General features: G+C 40.5%; 1 protein-coding gene, 1 long non-coding RNA gene and 1 other non-coding gene across 3 annotated transcripts; 2 read left to right on the top strand and 1 right to left on the bottom strand.

Annotated features, from left to right (window-relative positions):
* Nucleotides 1-439: 439 nt before the first annotated feature.
* Trnat-cgu (transfer RNA threonine (anticodon CGU)) lies at nt 440-515 on the bottom strand. Its single transcript has one exon. It is a non-coding gene; the product is annotated as a tRNA-Thr (tRNA).
* Nucleotides 516-7371: 6856 nt separating this feature from the next.
* On the top strand, nt 7372-18540 carry LOC138952796 (nuclear nucleic acid-binding protein C1D-like). Its single transcript, XM_070324538.1, has 5 exons — nt 7372-7578; nt 10374-10440; nt 13541-13596; nt 15462-15645; nt 18255-18540. The coding sequence occupies exons 1-5, from the start codon at nt 7444-7446 to the stop codon at nt 18305-18307; spliced, it is 495 nt and encodes a 164-aa protein (XP_070180639.1). The 5' UTR covers nt 7372-7443; the 3' UTR covers nt 18308-18540.
* Nucleotides 10453-12953, top strand: LOC138952806 (uncharacterized). Its single transcript, XR_011451427.1, has 2 exons — nt 10453-11268; nt 12126-12953. It is a non-coding gene; the product is annotated as an uncharacterized lncRNA (long non-coding RNA).
* Nucleotides 18541-18645: the final 105 nt, after the last annotated feature.

Here is an 18645-nt window from a genome sequence, read left to right as displayed (position 1 = left end):
CACACAAAGAGAGGATCGCTTCATTCAGAGGCAGGCCATGCAACAAAGATTGGCTACGGAAAACAACATTAGGCAACGCCTACAAGCTACCACCAACACTGTTGTTAGTGGTCAGACGATCCGAAACCGCTTACACAACTTTGGCTTGCGTGCAAGGCGTCCAGTCCGAGGAACAACCCTGACTGCTAATCACCGAGCAGCTCGCCGAGTTTGTTTGTTTGTTTGCTTAACGCCCAGCCGACCACGAAGGGCCATATCAGGGCGGTGGTGCTTTGACATATAACGTGCGCCACACACAAGACAGAAGTCGCAACACAGGCTTCATGTCTCACCCAGTCACATTACTCTGACACCGGACCAACCAGTCCTAGCACTAACCCCATAATGCCAGACGCCAGGCGGAGCAGCCACTAGATTGCCAATTTTAAAGTCTTAGGTATGACCCGGCCGGCGGGGTTCGAACCCACGACCTCCCGCTCACGGGGCGGACGCCTTACCACTAGGCCAACCGTGCCGGTAGCTCGCCGAGCCTAGTGCACTCAACATGTGAGGTGGCAACGTCAGCAGTGGGCTCAGGTGTTGTTTACAGATGAGTCCCGCTTTTGCTTGGAACCTTGCTGATGGTCGCATCCGAGTGTGGAGGCATCGCGGAGAGCGCTTCGCAGAAGGCGCTTTTCTGGAACGACAGCGTTTTGGCGAAGGCTCTGTGATGGTCTGGGGAGGGATCAGCACACGTCTAAGGACACCTCTGTACCATGTAGTCAGCAACTTGACCGGTGTCCGCTACCAGAATGAGATCCTGCAACCCCTGGTCGTTTCAGCCCTCCGGTCAAGCGATCGGCCCTCGTGCGATTCTTCAGGATGACAACGCACCTCCCCATCGCTCTGCAGCTGTAAACACCTTCATCCAGCTGGCCAGGGTCAACAGGATGCTGTGGCCAGCCAACAGCCCGGACCTGAACCCCATAGAGCACATGTGGGACGAGCTTTGTCGTCGGGTACAGCAACATCACCCTCCTCCTGCCAATCTGGGTCAACTGCTGCAATGGCTCCAGCAGGAGTGGAATGGAGTTCCCAGAGCATTCATATACAACCTGATCCACTCCATGCACCAACGATGTGTTGAATGCCTGGCACACAACGGAGGGCACACGCGTTATTGACACTGATTCACATTGTTATGAATTCCATTTTCGAGGGTTGTCACGTTTGACACACTCTTGCTAAATTGTCGCCGCCGCGTTCGATCATTGCTTTGTTTGTCATTACTCTTTTGTTGTTCAATTATATTAAAAAAAATTAAATGAAAGAATTCGGTCTTGTCTGTTTTGTGTGGCGTGCTTGTAAAAAAGTGATCCTTAACTTTTTTTGAAGAGCGTAATTACATTCCCCAACCCAAACTGTATAGCTCTTCAGGCGACAAAAGACCGTTTTGTTGTTAAACATTATCCCTTTAACAAAATACATCTTGGTCGATTTTCCCCACAGAAAACTTGTCATGCGGGTTTTTGTTGTTGGTTGTGGTGGTGTTGGATTGCAAAGTTCGAGTGTTCCAGCCCTGTCAAACCCTACGCCGAATTACACAACCTTTGGAATGATTTTGTGCAGTTTGATCAGAGTCCCTTTAATAAAAGATAATGATAATGAATGATAAAAGAAAGAAAGAAAGATAAAAAAGGGAGAAAAAAAAGTAAGAAAGAAGTAAATAAATAAATGTATGAATAAATGTATAAAAAGATAAATAAATAAGTAAATAAATACATGAATAAATTTGAAAATAAATAAATAAATGAAAAGCAGGAGAAATTGTATTTGGACGTTTACGTCACCTGAACACTTGACAGCTGGCTGAACAATGAATCTATGCTTGAAACATCACCATGGCAACTGCGTGGACATCAATTAACTCCGTTTCAAAATCCGATCACATTCTTTGCACTGAACGGTAATAGTTTCTAGACAACAAAAGCGATTTGCCCCCGCCAGGGGCCATTAAAAAGGAAACGCACCTGGCGGTTTTATTTGCTGATGCGTCAAATGCAGAAAATATACAGGTTTCATTCTCTCCCACACACAATTAAAAGAAAGAAACAAAACAAAACAACAATAAAGAAACAGACCAAATGTAAAAAGTACACAAAGAAAGAAAGAAAGAAAGAAAACGAAACAAAACAAACGAAGAAGAAAAGAATTGGACCAAATGTAAAACGTACACAAAGAAACAAAGAAATAAAACACAGAAAAAAAACCAAAAAGACCGATAGAACTGAAAAGGAAAATGATAAAGGATTGTTTGAGCGCTTCCTGGAGCAAGAAACCACATGGGTCACACATCTTGAACACGCGGCCAGTACCGTGTAACTGGCCTTGAGACCGATCGATTCAAGGGGGCAATCTCAGTCATCTGAAAGAGGGAAATCCAAACGCAATCCGCCTTGTTCGATTTTATGGGCTTGGACGATAGAGAAAAATAAGAAAAGCAAAAGCTGGAGTCCAGTCTGGACGAAACTGCTATCAAGAACGCAGAATTGATTTTTTCTGAGTTGTTTTTTTTTAGCCGTAAGCGCCATTTCTCATTTCGAATTTCTCATAACTGCTGGCGGCTGCAGTGAAACCAACAAAGGGGCCTCACTCTGGAAGAGTTTCCTGCTCCGATAAACATGGCGCTTACGGCTAAAAAAAACTCAGAAAAAATCAATTCTGCGTTCTTGATAGCAGTTTCGTCCAGACTGGACTCCAGCTTTTGCTTTTTTTATTTTTCTCTATCGTCCAAGCCCATAAAATCGAACAAGGCGGATTGCGTTTGGATTTCCCTCTTTCAGATGACTGAGATTGCCCCCCTTGAATCGATCGGTCTCAAGGCCAGTTACACGGTACTGGCCGCGTGTTCAAGATGATGGGTCACACCACAGCGAAGGAAACAGAATGTCGCCCCTGCCTGGTATACCTCTGGGACATTTTGCCAGACATCATGAAAAAAAACTATTGCTCCAATTTTTTTTAGACATTGCAAAGCAGTTGTGTCTGTCTGTGTATATATGGGCGTTTTACTGACGCCAAAAAACAGCTACTTTACTGAGAGATTGGGAGGGGGGGGGGTATCAACGAGCTTTTGTAACTAAGTTTTTAAAACCGAAAACTACACAAATTAAACGTGTGTAACTGAAAAGTTATTTCTAAAACTGTGTTAGATCCAAGATAAAGTATCCGTTTAACCACAGTAAAGATACGAATACCCCTTTAACGTGCTAAATGTTGAACTGTGGTGCCGCGTGTTTGCCCGTCTTCACAATTGACTTTAAGTGACTCCGGCAGAGCCGCCGGTCCGCGCGTGTTGCAACACCAGACTAAAACGAACAAACAAACACAACACACACAGGCAAAACAAAAAAGATTTTTTTTTAAAACATTAATATATCATAATTTATTTTAAACACCAATTAAAGGCACAGTAAGCCTCCCGTAAACCATCACAGATACTGCCAGGCTTTTACACACAGTACAAACACCCTTTCATTTAAACACTCACCGAACGGGAACATCCTAGGTGCCCTACGTAAAGAGCGAGCAATTTTTACAGATTTAATTTTGCGGATTGTCTCTCAGACAATCGGACCGTGGTGCGTTTTGGCGCTAGACCTAACTTTTAAAATCTAAATAATAAATTGACAGCTTGTTACACAAGCATTCTTAAGCTTAAATCATAAAAGAATTATTTTTTTCATCAAGACAAGAACAGTACAATTCGAAGTTTTGAAAGTTTGAAAAAAGAAAAGCCCGAAAGCAGGATCACGCAAGGTCGTGGTTCTTGTAGCAGACGACGGTTTATGCCTTTCGCCAGTTCCTCTGAACAGTCAAAAGCCATCGCGAGAGTTCTTGTGAACCACAGCCGTTCATTGTTTCGTGCATAGTCAGAGGTACATAATAACGTGCTATTGCAGATAAGCTCACATCGAGTCGCATTCAAATGACTAACTGACGACTACATTGTGAAAAAGGGAAACTGGATCACACGGGTTCACGATGGCTCAGGGATAAGATAAACCACGCAAAAACAAATTCTTTGAAAATTGCTCGCTCTTTACGGAGGGCACCTAGGATGTTCTCAAGCGGTGAGTGTTTAAATGAAAGGGTGTTTGTTCTGTGTGTAAAAGCCTGACAGTATCTGTGATGGTTTACGGGAGGCTTATTGTGCCTTTAACGGTGACAAGCAAACTTCGCCGTTTGGAAACAAATAACCGAAAAAATCATGGAGACCCACACACACAAAAAAGCCCCCAAAAAGCACGGTATTCCGCGTCTGCCAGCAAGAAACTGAGAAAGAAAGTAGTCGAACAGTAACCGTTTTATTTCTCGTCAGAAAGAAAGGCCGGGTCAAATACGCAGCAGTGGTAATGGTATCTTTGGTCTAAAAGCAACCGAACTCAGTTATGATCCGGCCTGTCCAGGCCAGACTGACGGCTGATCGTCACAGTATGACATAGGCCTGATCAATACCCTCCTACACGATGTTCATGTCATAGATTCCAACTGAAACTCGAGTCGTCAGAAAATCCAACGATTCTTTCTTTATTTTGTGTTTAACGTCGTTTTCAACCACGAAGGTTATATCGCGACGGAATCCAACGATCATTAACTTGTCAAGCATTATCTTTGGATAGTAATCATGTCAATTGTTGTTATTAAACTCAAGTTGACGTCGTCTACTTGCGCAAGCATTATGCAACAGACTTGGAATCTGGGCTGCTCCTCGCGGAGACAGCAGCCTTGGATAGCGTTCGATCAACAATTGAAGAGTTGGTCGACAGCATCTACCGTATAAAGTTAGTATGTTTATAATTTGTGTGTGAACTTCCATCCCCAACTGTAGCCATAGTTTGACAACAAAAAAAGCTTCCCTATTATATGTATCCCGGCCAGAACATTTCGTCAGTCGAAGTCACTATAGTGTTCGTGGGATACCAGCTTCAAGCTTCGCTGGGATAAATACATTAATTAAGTTAAAAATAGATAATGAATATAAACAAACAAATAAAATAGTACAAGCGGACCGGCAATGCTCCTAAACGAACATAACTTATGTACCACTTCCCAAACCAGCCTCATAAGCCTTGGGGTGGGACAAACTCTGAGAAAAAGAGCCAAGGAGAAGGCCCCTGGGCCGAGGTACACCAAACAAAAGTGGGTGCCACCCAGCTGGGTGAGAACAAAGCACGGGGTCTGATTCGTTGACTGAAGTCACAACAAATCTCAATTTCAACCAATCCAACAACGCGGCAGACTCCCATCCGGTTGGTAATTTTTGTACCACTGAGAGGGCAGTTGGGGCCTGGGTGACCGTTCAACTAATCGCTTTGGGAGGTTCAGCAGATTCCTATTTCTGGCCATTTACTTTTATTAGTCCCAGAAATAGGTCGAATTGACACATTATTCAATGTGAACCACAGTAGAATTAGAATCGGAATAGGCTTTTTAATGTCGAAATGAACCACAGAACGTTAACAGTTTATGGGACAAAGTCTTGCTGCAATATTTTGTCGAAATAAGATCAATACAATTAATTATAATATGTAAGTTTTTCTTGTGTACATCTTTGGGTTTTTTACCCGCAAAAAAAAAATTCGCGGTAGAAATTTGGCTCAGACAGGGAAAACCTTTTCTTCCAAGACTGTCTTGACAAGACAAGGACGCTGAAAATTGCATGAGAATTGCACGATACAAGTCGTAACTGAAGTTATACCCCGGATACTGTCTGAAGGCCGCTGCATATATCTCGCGTACATCCTAGTTGTGTCACGAGTTGGGTCTGAGAAACAACATAGACCTGAAACACACACACACACACACACACACACACGCACGTACACATAAACAAACAGTCGCGCGCGTACTTGCACCAGCAGCACTTAAAAGAAAAATAAGGAAGATGCTCAACTGCCAACAACATTTACATCAAATACAAATAACACACACACACATGCACACACACAGACATCCACATACACACACACACACACACACACACACACACACACACACACACACACATCAGGGGCGGACGAGGGGGGGGGGGTTCTGGGGTTTCCGGAAACCCCCCCCCCCCCAGCCAAAACAATTTTTTTTTAAATTGTGTTTTTTGGGGGTATTAATCAGTGACAAAATCTGCTGCCTGAAACTGGTAATGATCATCCTCAGAATGCACCAGATTGCACCATTTTGCATCCTTTTTTTCAAAATTTTCCGGGGGGGCATGCCCCCGGACCCCCCTAGCTAGCTAGGCGCTTTGCGCCGTCGGCTCGGCGCTTCGCGCCTTCACTCGGCACCCATATCTTCACAATATACTTTTGGAAACCCCCCCATAAAATGAACTATGATCCGCCCCTGCACATACACACTAACATACACACATCCAGAGAGAGAGAGAGAGAGAACACGTACACATGCACAATGATCGTGTTGTTGTTGAGTTACTTCGACGCTCCGCTTCTCACGAGTTCAAGCCGCGTGCCGCACTGACGTGAAGTGGTGACGTTTCTCGCACAGGAGCTTGTATCAAGTCGCCGGTCGATCATTATCTACAGTCCACTACTACGACATACTACTACCATATACTACAAGGTAGTAGATATAGTAGAAGTATGTCGTAGTAGTGGACTGTAGATAATGATCGACCGGCGATTTGATACAAGCTCCTGTGGTTTCTCGGACAGTGAATCGCAAGTGCTGACTGAGTGTTCATTGGACCGAGGAGAAAGGGGTGACAGGCCGGGGTTGCTTGCCATAAACCTGTTTGCATCTGGATTTGTGTGAATACAGCTACCTGTTCACCTCTTGAACTTTAGCGTGTTAAATTCATAGCTCAGAATCCAGTGACATTCTTTACTTATTTTTGATACAAGTCCATATAAGCAAGCCAGATCTGAACATAATAATCGTGAAATTAATTGACGGATTGAGCTCCAAACTTAAGGCTAAGCATAATTAATTAATTTGGTTATTCAATCGACGAAAATGCACCGAAAATGGCGTACGTTGTCAACCATGGGACATCATTTACACGAAAGAGTTGTCTCTCTTGTCCGCTCATAAGGATAATTCCTTCTTTGCGGACCCATGTAAACGAAATGCATTCGTACAGTTCATCGGAGTTCATTCCGTAACTTCAAAGCATAGTGCCATGTTCATATGGATCTAAAATGACTTGTTATGATTACAAGTGCAGGTTCTGCAAATTTGGAGACTTAAATGCCTCTGAATTATGAGCTATGAATTTTTGGGCCACATGAGGTGAGTCTCCTATTTGCTCCCGATCCACATTTTTGTTTCACACTCCAATCCAGCTTTTCTCTCATACACTTCCGCTATCATTTTCTTGAGTCTCAGCGTGGTGTGAGACTTGAGTGTGCTGCTTAATATCACGAATTGTGTGTTCTCGGTGCTAAAATGGAAAGCAGCGACAATGATGGTATTCCTATTGAACTAAAGGAACGGCTTGGTAATTTTGACGCGGCCGTATCGCAGGTGGAATCCATGTTGCAGCCACTTATCTCCACGCCTCACAACGAGTTGGTTGACAAGGTGAGTTCAGTGAACATATCCACAGACTCTAGTCTGATTCTGAGAGTGAGACTGCAAATTTTGTGTTGTGCTGTCGTTGTCTACTTACATGGTAATGGTTGGCTATCACAGCAGTTGTTGCTGTCTTTGTTATTTACCATTTTAAGTAATATTCTGGACTTATCACTCGTCAGTCATTGAGTCAAAACCAAGTGGGTGTGTGACTGTGAGAGATAAAATCATAAATGCATGTTGTTGGGTTTTTTTTAATTCGAGGGTAATAGAATAAGCATAGAAAAGTGGAGAGAGAGAGGGAGGGCCTACAGTAATGTTCTCTGTTTTATGTTTGTAATCACTCATCAGGGCCGGATTCCGGTGAATATTCAATATAGGACGTGGCTGGATGTCGGTTCCCCCCCGGCTCGGGAACAGGCACTCATATGGCTGCTCACCCTGTAAATCGTGATTTTGTGTTTGTGTAGGACTAAGAGTTTCTAATCGCTGTTCAATTCAAATAACTGTGGAGAAAGATTAATTATGATCAGACATCATCAGTTTTAGACTCAGAAAGACGTGTATTTCGGCAACAGCGCAGTCACTGATGAGCGACTGACCGGCGTAGCGAGAGATGCGGTTCGCTCGTGTCACTGTCAGAGATTCTGTCCAAGTATCTTGATGCGAAGCAGATTTGTGTTTTCATAAATAAAACATGTTTGTTGTTTTTTGTTTGTTTTCATGGTTATTATTTATGTACTGCATTTTGTTAACTAATGCTGCCTCTAGCCTAGGAGTTAAAATGATTTTTTTTTAAAAGACTCGAACTGGCGACTTATGTCAAGTTATGAACTGTATCACAAATCGGTTTGACTTTCTTCTCGTATGTCAAAGTAAGTTTTGCCTATTGTGATTTTTTGTCAATTTTCTTATTTGGCCTTTCCGTTTTTGTCTGGTCGATTTAGAGGGTGCCCTTACTTGAGCGGCGGTAACGTGATCCCTGTAAAAGAAATATTTAAAGGCAGAGTAAGCCTCCCGTAAACCATCACAGATACGGTCAGGCTTTTACACACAGTACAAACACCATTTCATTTAAACACTCACCAATTGAGAACATCCTAGGTGCCCTCCGTAAAGAGCGAACAATTTTCAAAGAATTTATTTTTGCGTGGTTTATCTTACCCCTGAGCCATCGTGAACCCGTGTGATCCAGTTTTCCCTTTTCACAATGCAGTCGTCATAGTTAGTCGTTTGAATGCGACTCGACGTGAGCTTATCTACAATAGCACGTTTTTTTTATGCACGAAACAACGGCTGTGGTTCACAAGAACTCTAGCGATGGCTTTTGACTGTTGAGAGGAACGGCGATTTGCACTGATAAACCGGCCGTCGTCTGCTACGACCCTTGCGTGACCCTGCTTCCGGGCTTTTCTTTTTTTAAACTTTCACAACTTCGAATTGTTCTGATCTTGTCTTGATGAAAAACGAATTCTTTTATGATTAAAGAATGTTTGTGTAACACGCTGTCAATTTATTATTTAGATTTTAAAAGTTAGGTCTAGCGCAAAAACGAGGCGCCGTTGTTGTTAACGGAACAAGTCTACGAAAATAAATTCTTTGAAAATGTCTCACGCTCAACAGAAAGCAGCCAGGATGTTCCCGTTCGGTGAGCGTTCAAATGGAAGTATGCTTGTACTGTATTTAGACGCTCGGGGAGCTCTGTGATGGTTTACGGGAGGCTTACTGTGCCTTTAATCTAAAACGTGATCCTGAAGGTTAAGTGAACGGTCTTAACTGGCATATATATATATAGTTTTAATGAAATGACACGGGAATTAATGCTTTAATTTGGGTTTGAAATTTGTTGCAATAATTTTTTGGCCAAGTTTAAATATATATACATTGTATATTATATATATCATAAACAGGCATTGGCTCTCCTGGCCCCTTTCCCAACCCTACCTGTGTTTGTGATGTTCGGTAACGACGGTTAGCAACACACTAAAGTACGGGAGACAAATCCAACTGACCAAGTATATTGCGTCTGCTTTTGCTTTTGATTCAAGACATTTTGAATGCCATTTGTGTGCCAATTAAATTAAGAGTACTGAAGTTGTTGGTTGCTTTTTAGTACACTGTAGTTTGTTTCTTTTTTGGGGGTCCTGTTTAACAAATGATAGTTATTAAAAAAATAGACGCACGAATGCTCTGTGTATATAATTCCACTATAGGTGTGTGTGTTAAAATGTGTGTGCGTGCACATGATTTTATAGCCATTCCATGGAATGTGTTTTGCACAAAATGATGGGTTTTTTTACATTTCTGAAAGCGGTCAAATGTCCTGTAGGTGTTGAAGAGCTCAGGACATTTGTCCTATTGGTATGTCATGAGTTTGTAACAACATCCCTGATGCTGATAGGGTATCTGAAGTATGTATGAATAGACATTCAGTATTGATTTGATATCCATTTCATGGGGGAACTATTTCACACAAAAACTGGGAATTATTCTGCCCAGCAAATCCTTTCCTGAACGCAGAGAATAATATATTGTTCTCTGGCCTCGGTCTTCGGTCAATGACAGTGACATACTTTTTTAATCTGAGGCACTGGTCTGACCGGTCAGCCGTCCAATGGATTTTACCTGTAGGAAGCCCTCTAAAGAACAATGGTTTTTTTTTGTGGACAAGAAATCTGGACCTGGACATATTTTCAATCCAGGTCCAATAGACCTATTACTATTAGTATTATCCTCCGAGTCTGGGAACGTTCTTTTCTTGGTTCTTAACACTGAATTAAATAATGTTATTGTTTTGTTTCCAGCTTGCACCACTTGATGCAGCCAAACTGGACCTTGTTGGAGTGTACAGCATTAATTCTCTGTTCTGGAGTAAGTCACGTATATGGGTGCGTCTCAGAAACTGATCCTTTTGTGTGTGCCATAATCAAATTAGCCCACAATTGAAACATACTGAATTTTAAATCATGATATTGGTATTTTTGAGAAGTAAAATGAATAAAGAAATAGTACAAACAAAACTGAGTATTTTGCATGATTATTATGAAGCTTGTTTTGCGAAAGAAATGATTAAATGCGTGAAAAATGGAGGTCTGATCTGTGACATGAACCATCAACTAGTTTTGCACCTCACTACAAGAATCGTTTAGAATGTCCAAGGACTGCTATTCTTGTTATGTGTGTTTGGTTTAAGTGTACTTGACAGTTGAAATGTTATTTTGTCCACAGAATTGTTTTTTTAAACGAAATTAATCGCTTGAAAGTTTGCCATCACTGTCGTAACATAGGTTTCCGCACGCGTGCAACAGCAACAAGTCCTAAATTTGAACTTTAGAATTTGCATATTCATCTTCAACACGATCTAGACATGAAAGGGCATAGAACATCGCTAAGCTAAATGTTATTTAAGTATTATTTTCTCAAAATTGCATCTGCAAACTAAGTTGAAAGTTGCGCAATATGACATGCTTCTTCAAAATTCAGTTACGATGGTGAACGGTTTTGCAAATAATGTTCAGAGTTTTGAAGAAAGATTAGAACTATTTTGCGCGTAGTGACTTAGAGGTGCGGGTGACTACGCATGCGCAGTTACAGAGAGAAATAGTTCAGCTTCCAGCAGCGAAGAAAGATTTCGAGAATGTTTCCGAAGTCTGTGATTTTGTTACGACAGTGATCAACACCCCAGGTTCTTGAGAAAAGGTGAGTTTTTGCTGCTATGATATTCTATGAAGTGAAAAATTAGGCTAAACATTTGTTAATAATAGTTTTTCTTTCGATTTCACCTAGTCAAAACTTGACTAAATGTTTTAACATAGAGGGGGAATCGAAACGAGGGTCGTGGTGTGTGTGTGTGTCTGTCTGTCTGTGCGTGTGTGTGTGTAGAGCGATTCAGACTAAACTACTTGACCGATCTTTATGAAATTTGACATGAGAGTTCCTGGGTATGATATCCCCGGACGTTTTTTTCTTTTTTTCGACAAATACTTTTGATGACGTCATATCCGGCTTTTTGTAAAAGTTGAGGCGGCACTGTCACACCCTCATTTTTCAATTAAATTGATTGAAATTTTGTAAAGCAATCTTCGACGAAGGCCGGACTTCGGTATTGCATTTCAGCTTGGTGGCTTAAAAATTAATTAATGACTTTGGCCATTAAAAATCTGAAAATTGTAATAATTTTTTTTTTTTTATATAAAACGATCCACATTTACGTTCATCTTATTTTACATCATTTCCTGATTCCAAAAACATATAAATATGTTATATTTGGATTAAAAACAAGCTCTGAAAATTAAAAATATAAAAAATTATGATCAAAATTAAATTTCCGAAATCCATTTAAAGGAACGGTAAGTGTCAATGTTTTCTTTAATTGTAAAAGTTGTATGTTCAATGGAATGGTAAGTCTGAACAAAATAATTACTTTATTTTGTTTTTAGCCAGTGAATGTGGATGCATCAAAATCTTGATAGACATCAAACAAATTCATGTTAGTGAAACTAGTACACATATTGCATCAATCTTTGGTTGAAATCGCTGGTACTTGCATGTTTCAGGTGCAAGAGATTCGACCTGATGAACTGGTGGTACCGTTCCTTCGAAGGAAACCGGAGGGGAACTACTATTGCTTTCCAGGGATCGATGATATTTCCTTAGTCCCTGCATGAGCAACCATGATTCGTGACCCCACCTTCAATGCCAGGGGGCATTATTTCTTTTAAAATAAATTAATTAACTGCAAGTGGCAACTGTTCTATATGTAACCAATGCCTTTGGTTTATTGTCTTAACAATTGAATGAACCACTTTTGAACATTTGCATTCTTCATGTCAAACCTTATAATACATGTCTGGTTGTTCGTTTCCGAGTTACGTCGGTGATGAACTTTTCATTAATGTTTCTCTTTTTTGGGGCAAAGTTTTCTTGATTTTGTCCAGCGTTTTTTCTTTCTGTTCCTGTTTTAGTGTTTGGCATTTTACCTAAGAAGAATCTGGTTGCAAAATCAGCTTCATTTAGTAAAGTTTGTGGGAAAAAGCATAACCGTTTCTTTGTTACAAAAGTGATGTTTCCATGTTACATCGGTGACCATTTTGCATTCTTTTGGGATAACTTTCTAACATTTTGTCTTAGAGCAACAAATCTTTGTATATATGCTATTGTGAAGGTTAAATGTCAATAAGACTGAATGAATGCCATGTATCAACATGTTCTGATCAGGATATCATTAATTAATTTTCATTTTTGTATTGAAATTTTGACGAATGCATGGAACATTAAAAAAAACATTATTTTGTTGTTTGCATGTAGTCATTTCATATTGAACTCTATAATGGCTTGTGATTCAACAATAATAACTGAATAAAAGTCGTTTTCAGCCTTATAAATGCAGTTTTTTTGTCTTTTATTTTTTCCATGTTACACGGGTGATTTTGCACACATGGTCCAAATAATGCTCAACATATGGCAAACTAAAGGCAATGTTATATTTTTTCTTGTTTAAACTGAAAAGGTACACCCTGAGAAGTGTGTAAATAGTATTATCAAAGTTTTCTGGGAAGATTTTACTTTTGGTGATAATGTCACAAACAGAGGACGAGATTCTGAGACGCACCCATATATATATGTATATCTATATAAAATAAAGTTTTCAACTTCATGGTTTTCATAGACTTTTTGAGTTTCGAACATGTATAAAAAGTAAACATTCTTAACTTCATGGATTTTGAATTTGATAGACTTTTGACTTTGGTTACTTTCACTTAGTTTTCATAAAAGATGTGATTTTGTGTCACACGTTCTGCTGTCAAACATGTGTAACTGAAATAAGGTACAGTACGTGTTTTGTGTCACGAAAACTATGTGTGAAATAAATATATGTTGAATTCTCTTCTGTGTGAAGAATTTTATTAGGGTGACCAGTTTGTTAGTGTCACTGTGCTGCATACAAAGATTCTGCTGTTGTTTTCTGCAGTGTACCTGAATGTGTGTGGAGTAAATCCAAAAGATCACCCAGTCAAGAAGGAATTGGTGAGTAAGACTTATACCAATACCACTGTCAGCATTGCCACTAGTATATGTTTAGGGATAGGGTTAGTTTTGATATGTGTCCATTTGTACTTCTAGTGTTGCAAGAATACTGCAGTTCTAAGTTTTTTCAGGCAAGGAGCAATTTTCAGAATGAGTCTCACTTATGACATTAAATGGATGCAGTATAAAGGAATTTTGTTACAAGTCAAAATCGTAAACAAAGTAACCAGAGGGTCAAATCTTCTGATGATTTGACCAAGACCATTTTTCCCAGCAAATGTTAAGAATTGCATTTGACTTGTTCTGCCTGCTTCCCTTGATGGAGCGACTGGTTTTTGTGAGAGCTATGGTTATACAGTAAAGAAATGTTAGTTTGTGTGGCCGTGTGATCAGTACGTAAGCGTTAGTGTTTTTCAAGGTTTGTTTACCAACATTTTCTAGTAGAGGCAGGAATGTCGTTCGGCATTATCAGGTGTCAAAATGCAAAACTTCTTTCAAATTGTTGAAATATTTGCTGCTGAAAATTTTTCCACAGTGGTGGAAAGGCGATGCTACAGACAGCCTTCACATTTTAAAGAATTGCAGAAAGTTGTTCAGCCATTTCAGCAAATTTGCCAAAGAAAGTAAATTCTTGCAGCATCCCCAAAGCCCGCTACTAACTACAGCCGAACCTGAACTTTGCAGCTGCAACGTTCGAGGTTCGCCGATTCACTCCTGCAAACCTTGCAGCACGTCATCTGTAGCGAACTGACTTTTCATTGGTTGAATATTTGTGTATGTATCTTCATCCGTGAACAGTGACAATAATGGCGGCTATAACGCTGTCAATCATCACAAGTCTTCTAACTTGATATTTCTTGATCATGTGACCGGTGTCATAGAAACATTCAAACAAGGCACGGTGTAATATTTGCCGAACCCAGTTCGCTTGGTTCGGCTATGGTTAGTAGCGGGCTTAGGTAAGAGGACTAATGACAACAGAACAAACAAGTCGCGTGAGGTGAAATTACTACATTTAGTCAAGCTTTCGAACTCGCAGAATGAAACTGAACGCACTGTATTTTTTTTTACCAAGACCGTATAGCATTGTCGAGCCAGTCCCCCGCTCGTGGAAAAGGCAGTGAAATTGACTAGCCGGTATAGCGCGGTAGTGTTTGCGCTGAGCAGGATAGCACGCTTTTCTGTATCTCTATTCTTTTTAACTTGATGACCTTGTTTTTAATCCAAACATAACATATCTATATGTTTTTTTAATCAGGAACCGACAAGGAATAAGATTAAATTGTTTTTAAGTCGATTTCGGAAATTTAATTGTAATCATAATTTTCATATCTTCAATTTTGAGAGCTTATTTTTAATCCGAATATAACATTTATATGTTTTTGGAATCACAAAATAATCACATGAAATTATTTTTGGATTGTTTTATAAAAAAATTAATTTAATTACAATTATCAAATTTTTAATGATCAAACTTATTTGTTATTTTTTAAGACTCCAAGCTGAAATGCAATACCAAAGTCCGGCCTTTGTCGAAGATTGTAGAACTAAAATTTCAAGCTGTTTGATCAAAAACTGATAGTGTGACAGTGCGGCCTCAACTTTCACAAAAAGCCGGATATGACGTCATCAAAGACATTTATCCAAAAAAACAAAAAAAATGGTTTGGGAATATCATACCCAGAAACTCTCATGTGAAGTTTCATGAAGATTGGTCCAGTAGTTTTCTCTGAATCGCTCTACACATACACGCACACACATACATTCACACATACACCACGACCCTCATCTTGATTCTTTGTCTATGTTAAAACATTTAGTCAAAACTTGACTAAATGTAAAAAGTGAAAGAATGTGTGTTTCAGGAGAGAATTCGATCCTACATGACACGCATAAAGGAGGCGCAGGACTCGCTGAACAAACCACGCGTGGACAAGGGGGCGGCCAAGCGTTTTGTACGCAGCGCACTGTGGCAGGCCAGCCAAGCCAAGGCCAGTGGAAAAGACTCTGCTCAGGAACAGTCAGCATCACAGTCCCCTCAGCCTCAGGGTAAGGACCAAAGCTGCCAATTAGTGTTACATTTTGAGCATACGAGGTATGATCCAAACAAAATAATCAAACCGCTATTATGAATGTCTCAGATCACTGATCATAAAAAGTCGTATCATTTTAAAGGCCAAACATTTAACTAGTACACTGTATATCTTTCAGAGATGGCGTCATCAGGTCGCTTCGTCATAAATGACGAGGTTTCAAAATACGTCACTTTTGGGTTGTGCTTCAAAACGGGGTCTTTTGTCAAGCACCATGAAAATCTTCACTTCTTTGAAAGAGTGCAGCTGGGTAATGATACACAATGGACATTTCTACAAAGTTGAAAAAAGTTACATAAATCAAAGTTGCTCCATATTCTACAATCTGACAAAAGAAAAGGGATATCAGAACTGGGGAAAGGGGGGGAATAAATCTGACAAGCCAAAACTACTTCCGAAGAGCGCTTCAAACGAGACTAATGTAGCTGCTGTGTCAAAACATACGAATTTTAATTAAAAAGTGAATATACGAGTATAAAGAGCAAGACTTACACTTTTATATGAAACAATCCAGATAATTCTACACAATGATCTTTTACTTGGAAAGCGCAGGGCGGGGATGTAGCTCAGTCGGTAGCGCGCTGGATTTGTATCCCGTTGGCCGCTGTCAGCGTGAGTTCGTCCCCACGTTCGGCGAGAGATTTATTTCTTAGAGTCAACTTTGTGTGCAGACTCTCCTCGGTGTCCGAACACCCCCGTGTGTATAAGCAAGCACAAGACCAAGTGCGCACGAAAAATATCCTGTAATCCATGTCAGAGTTCGGTGGGTTATAGAAACACGAAAATACCCAGCATGCTTCCTCCGAAAGCGGCGTATGGCTGCCTAAATGGCGGGGTAAAAACGGTCATACACGTAAAAGCCGTGGGAGTTTCAGCCCATGAACGAACAAACAAACAAAAACCCTTGAAAAGCTGGCCTCAAAATGGGTGCCACATTAGCTGACGGTACAGGGGAACGGAAGACTCGACAGTTCCTCTTGCACACTAACTGCTCAACCGTTTTGAACCCAGTAGACCCAAACTTGTGATGACTGTAGTCACTTATTATGAGACTTTGGTTTCCTTTTACTTTGTTGTCAGTAAACACAGAAACAAAGCAGGCCTGGACCAAAATGACGAAATGCACTAAACTTGTTAGCAAGGTTTTCAAAGCAGAAACAGGGCTATTTGCTGTGTTTTTCTACAGCGGAGTTGCTGTCAATATTCTGTCTGCTAACAGCACTGTCATTGTCACGTACTATGCAGAAACCTGTTTACCCAAACTTATTCACGAGTTTTGCAGTCAGTAACCAAACTGCGAAACCCGGACTGCCCTTCTCCTCCATGAAAATGACAGTCTCCACAATAGAAGGGCCGTAACTCCATTCCAAAAATTCCAAATGATCCCATTTTTGCCTCACACATTCTCCAGACCTGATGTAACCCCTTGTGATTTCTGGTTATACCCTCTTTGAAAATCAGACTTTTGGCCAAGAAGTTTCACTGTATCCAAGACCTTACAAAAGTGTTCAAATCAGAGCTCAAATGCAACCCCAAATAAGGCCATCTTAAGGCCTCTTCTGATTGGCTCAGGCACTTGTAACTTTGCATCGATGGAATAAGAGAGTAGTTCTAATGGCTGCTGTAATTTGGGCCAGACACGCCAAACAGTCTCCGCGGAAATCACATTTGATCATTTTGTTTGGATCATACCTCAAAGGATGCTACGTTTTAACAGAAATTCCTACACTGTTACGTCACACTTAACATGGCTACGCTCAAACAAATAATCACACGCATGCAACAAGTTCCTTCTTTCTTGTGACTCTTAGTACTCATTTCTGCTTCTCACTCTGTGTAGCGGTCTGAGCATAATTGCGTATGTGTAATTACATTTTAGACAATGTTTAGTAACACTTAAAGTTAAACACCATTTTCTACACTTCTAATTTTACAAATCGTCACGCTCATAAGGTAATTGCCTATGTCATTTTTTTTAGTGTTTTGAGAAAAAGGAGAAAAACGTTTTCGGTTTCAGAACAATCTGCTTATCTTATTTTAGTAATAAGTTGCAAACTGCCTATCTTGAGCGGTTGACAGCGGGATAAGCGAGTTAAAGAGCTGGCAACAAAGTTTTCAATCAGGACAACTGCACAACAACCCAAAAAAGCTTTTGCACGCCAAACAAGTCTTCCTGTATGAAAACGGCAGCCTCTGCTGAAAAGTGCCTAACTCAGAAACGAGAACGGCAGTTTTGCTTAAGTAACCGTGACAATGATTTCCGAAAGTCTGAGAGTTTGTACTCTCTAACACCTTCCAGTAGCTCCCCCTGTAGTCTTACTGCAGAAATGCCCAACACTGAGTTAGGTATTGTTCTTATGAGCGTGACGAAATACGTCTTCTGCGTTCATGTGCTAAAACTCCCAAGTACGCATGTTTTTGCACGATTGGGTTTTTACGTGTATGACCGTTTTTATCCCGCCATTTAGGCATCCATACACCACTTTTGGTGCAATTTTATAAATAAAATCATTGTGGTTAGTTCTGGACATGCAGATGGAAATACACCTTGCTTTTATGTTGCAGGCTTGGAAGAATCTGGTCGTCCCACTGGCAGGAAGAGAAGGCACAAGGACTGAGATGACAATGTGATGGGGACCAAGGGGAGGAACAAGTAGCAGTTGAGAATTGGGGGTGGGGGACTTTTTTTCTGTACATGAGATGCAAAGTAGGTAGGGAAAGAATTACTTGTGTGTGACATAATCATGATAATGATTGTAGCAGCGATATGGGGGTGTGAATGCTGAGAGAGAGAGAGTGTTAAATGGGACTCTTTATGTGGGTAATATTGTTCATTAAAGTTGAATAAAAAGTTTTCTGTGGAGAATGTCTACATGTCATTTCCTGTAAATGTGTGCACGATTACTGTTTTGCCAATGGGCCAAATGTATTATTTTTAGAAACATTCTCACCATCT

This window comes from Littorina saxatilis, linkage group LG17 (genome assembly GCF_037325665.1).
Source record: "Littorina saxatilis isolate snail1 linkage group LG17, US_GU_Lsax_2.0, whole genome shotgun sequence".
NCBI lineage: Eukaryota > Metazoa > Mollusca > Gastropoda > Littorinimorpha > Littorinidae > Littorina > Littorina saxatilis.
This window is presented reverse-complemented; position numbering and strand designations above follow the sequence as displayed.